At 33.8% G+C, this 3,284-nt stretch overlaps 1 protein-coding gene across 1 annotated transcript; it reads left to right on the top strand.

Annotated features, from left to right (window-relative positions):
• The first annotated feature begins 249 nt into the window (after nucleotides 1–249).
• Nucleotides 250–2,632, top strand: LOC119983398 (probable WRKY transcription factor 30). The gene is made up of 3 exons (XM_038827085.1): nucleotides 250–548; nucleotides 639–773; nucleotides 2,004–2,632. Exons 1-3 carry the CDS (start codon nucleotides 250–252, stop codon nucleotides 2,467–2,469), a joined length of 900 nt encoding a protein of 299 aa, XP_038683013.1. The 3' UTR covers nucleotides 2,470–2,632.
• Nucleotides 2,633–3,284: the final 652 nt, after the last annotated feature.

Here is a 3,284-nt window from a genome sequence, read left to right as displayed (position 1 = left end):
TTATATATATATATATATATATGTATGATATTCTTCCACCTCTCCCTAATCAGTAACTCTCAATCAACAAGCTAGTAGTCATATTCTGTATAATCTCAACCATTAGACAAATCTAACGGTTTTAAGCAAATGTCTTTATGTCCTGACTAGAGAATGACTATATATATATCCCTCCACCTTTCTCCATGATCAACAACTCTCAATTAATAAGTTGTCACATTTTTGTATAATCTATATAGCTAGTGAAATATGGAAGATGCTATAATTACTTTGAGGAGGCCGATGAGCGAAATTATTAGTGAATTACGGCATGGAAAGCAAGTGACAGAGCAGCTAATTAGAAAGTATGATCATCAGCATCTCAACCAATCTAATTCATCTCTTCATGAAAGTGAAACACATCAATTCTTGGCTTCTAAGATACTCTCTTCCTTTGAAAAAACTCTTTCGATGCTCAATTCTAGTGGTTTTATGGTAGGCTATCCTACTCAACCCACGACCACTAGCTTGCCTGATCAAGATTGTATGGAACAATGTAGCAAGAAAAGGTAAAATTAACTCAAGTTTTCTTTTATTTGAGTTTTGACCACAAATTAATTATTAATCTTGCTAGTTGGGATTTACTTGTGTTTGTGTAGAAAGATCAGTTCACTGCGATGGAGCGAGCAAGTGAGGGTGTGTCCAGGGAGGGTTGAAAGACCTCCTGTGTCTGTGGATGGTCATAGCTGGAGGAAGTATGGACAGAAACAAATCCTCGGAGCCAATTTTCCAAGGTAAGACAAAGATAGTCTACTTTTAGTTTCGTCTCATCTAAAACATTTTCATGTTTTCACCAACCATGCCAATTAATGCTATGCAAATCCAAAACAAAATACCAATATTGGTAGTTGGGCTTGGCGGATTGACCTCGTAGTGACTTTCATAAATGTCCAACTTATATCTCCCAAATAGGAACATATTTTGTTTTTATTACTGATATTGAAGCAAGCTAGAATATTATATTACATGACTTATATCTCATATTGTAACTCACCATTGTCATTTATATGTAAAGATTTAATCTCTCGAACAAATATGACTCTTTTAAGGACAAAATCATGCAGATCTTTACACCAGAGCAGACAATACATTTTCGAGTTAGTTGGGTTAGATTTGTTTCAGAGAACACGATAGAAGACAAAGAGAAAAAAACAATTTTAGAAGACCAATTGGTCTGGTACGAACCAGTGATCTAGTGACAGATTTTCTAATAATATGAGGCACTCATTAAGTAAAAATATTAGTTCACAAATAAAATAATGAAAATCATCTACGTATAACTCAACTGCTAGGATAACAGGATACTAACAGCTGCTAGAATCCCTATTATAACTAGATGCATTGGGTAGAGCAGTTGGATTGATTTTCAATGTTAGCGAAAAAGTTGTGGAAAAAATGCTGAGCTTAAAACTATGTAATATGTTTTGTGATGTTTAGTGAACTTAAAGTTTACACTAGAGGAAAAACTATTTATTTAAATATTATAATATTAAATTTAATCTAATAAATATAATTTTTATTAAAGTTAATTAGGTATAAATTATTAAATATTTTTATATCAAAAGACGAATGATTATCTTAAAATATTAATAAAATGATTTATTAAATGTAAATTAATAAAGCTCTGGGGTCCACATTATATATATAAAAATATATTAATAAAAGTATTTATTGTGAGACCCACATTAAAAAATTATTTATACAAAAATATTATAATATTTCAATTCATCGGGCCCCACAATTAAAATGTTTTTTTAAAAAAGCTGCAAAACACTCCAAAGAAGCTCTAAACGCACTGATGTACTATATATATATATATATATGTCAATTATGTTTAGGTAGACTCCTCTCCTCTGATAAACGTAGAGTCTCAACAACATTATTGAGCCAGTACTTGTTGTGTGTTGACAATTCTTTGGTTTGGTAAAATAGCTAGGAACTTTTATTATTTCAACATTTTTCAGGGGATATTATAGATGCACACATCGTGACTCGCAAGGCTGTTTAGCCACAAAGCAACTCCAGCAATCGGATAATGATCCAGCCATCTTTCTGGTCAACTATCGAGGAGCACATACATGCAATCACTTGGAACCAATAATGATCAGTGTTGAAGAGTCGAGAGATCGTAAATCTGATCATCATCATCAGCAACAAGAAGAAATCGAGAGAGCCAGAGTATTTGAGGAGATTGATTATTATAAACTACTGAAGAGTACTGATGAGGATTTGGAAGACATTTTCCCATCGCTTAGTTTCTTGGAGTCCGATTATTTTACGGTGTCACGCATGAACAATTTGGAAGCAGGTCAATCCTTCCAATATGATCTCAATCATATTATTTCCACGCCCGCGGATTTGCTCGCAAATCCATCCATCGGAGACTTGGATTTCGCCAATATTGATGCCTATTTTTGCAAATCATATTGAAGCAAGCTAGAATCAGAATTTCACCCTTTCCTTGGATTGTGCGTTAGAATCTTATATGTAAGTAATATATGTGTGTTATATGTAAGTATTTCATATGTTACTGTTGTACGTGCAAATTCGCAAATGTATTAAACTCTAGGAAAGTCTTTCCTAGATTTTATCACCATCGACCCCTCTTGGTCTTCTAGCCGCCTATGCTTGGTCTTCACATGTGAGTGATATGTCCTTTAATTACTTTGTTGATTTTCTTATTTCATAACTCTTATCCGGGATCACACAAATTCAGCTTTGTCTTCAAAAGAGGTTAGCAAGTCAGGCGCATACCACCGGTGGCCACCAAAGTGGCTTGAGCTCCACTATTCTGATCAAATTAACATGCCTTAATCACTTTTGCCCATAAACCTGAAATTCAAGAATTAAAAATATTAGTGTAGCGTTCATGTTCATTTCAATCAAAAGAGACAAAAACAAGTGTAAATAGGAATATAAAAATATGCAATATATCATACCATCAGTTACCTTAATTAGCTTATTAATTATTGTCGTAACCGGGACCACAACGTAGGGTCGAACTCAAAAGTGTCATTACAACCTACCCGAATACATTTGAAGTCGTCATCAATTGAAGGTTAAACACGCAATATTAAGGTAACTGATTAAGGCATGGTCCTCATTGACTCCAAAAATCTTTACAAATGGGATAGTTACCATCCAAGAATAAGAGGGGGTTCCGTGTTCCGCCGTTGTCGGAGAAATCAAACTTATATGCATATATTTACAAAATGAATTTAATAGAATGGAGTTAAAGAACGGTC

Source organism: Tripterygium wilfordii, chromosome 18 (assembly GCF_013401445.1).
Source record: "Tripterygium wilfordii isolate XIE 37 chromosome 18, ASM1340144v1, whole genome shotgun sequence".
NCBI classification, from domain to species: Eukaryota; Viridiplantae; Streptophyta; class Magnoliopsida; order Celastrales; family Celastraceae; genus Tripterygium; species Tripterygium wilfordii.
The sequence above is the reverse complement of the archived record's forward strand: the minus strand, read 5'-3'. Positions and strand labels throughout refer to the sequence as shown.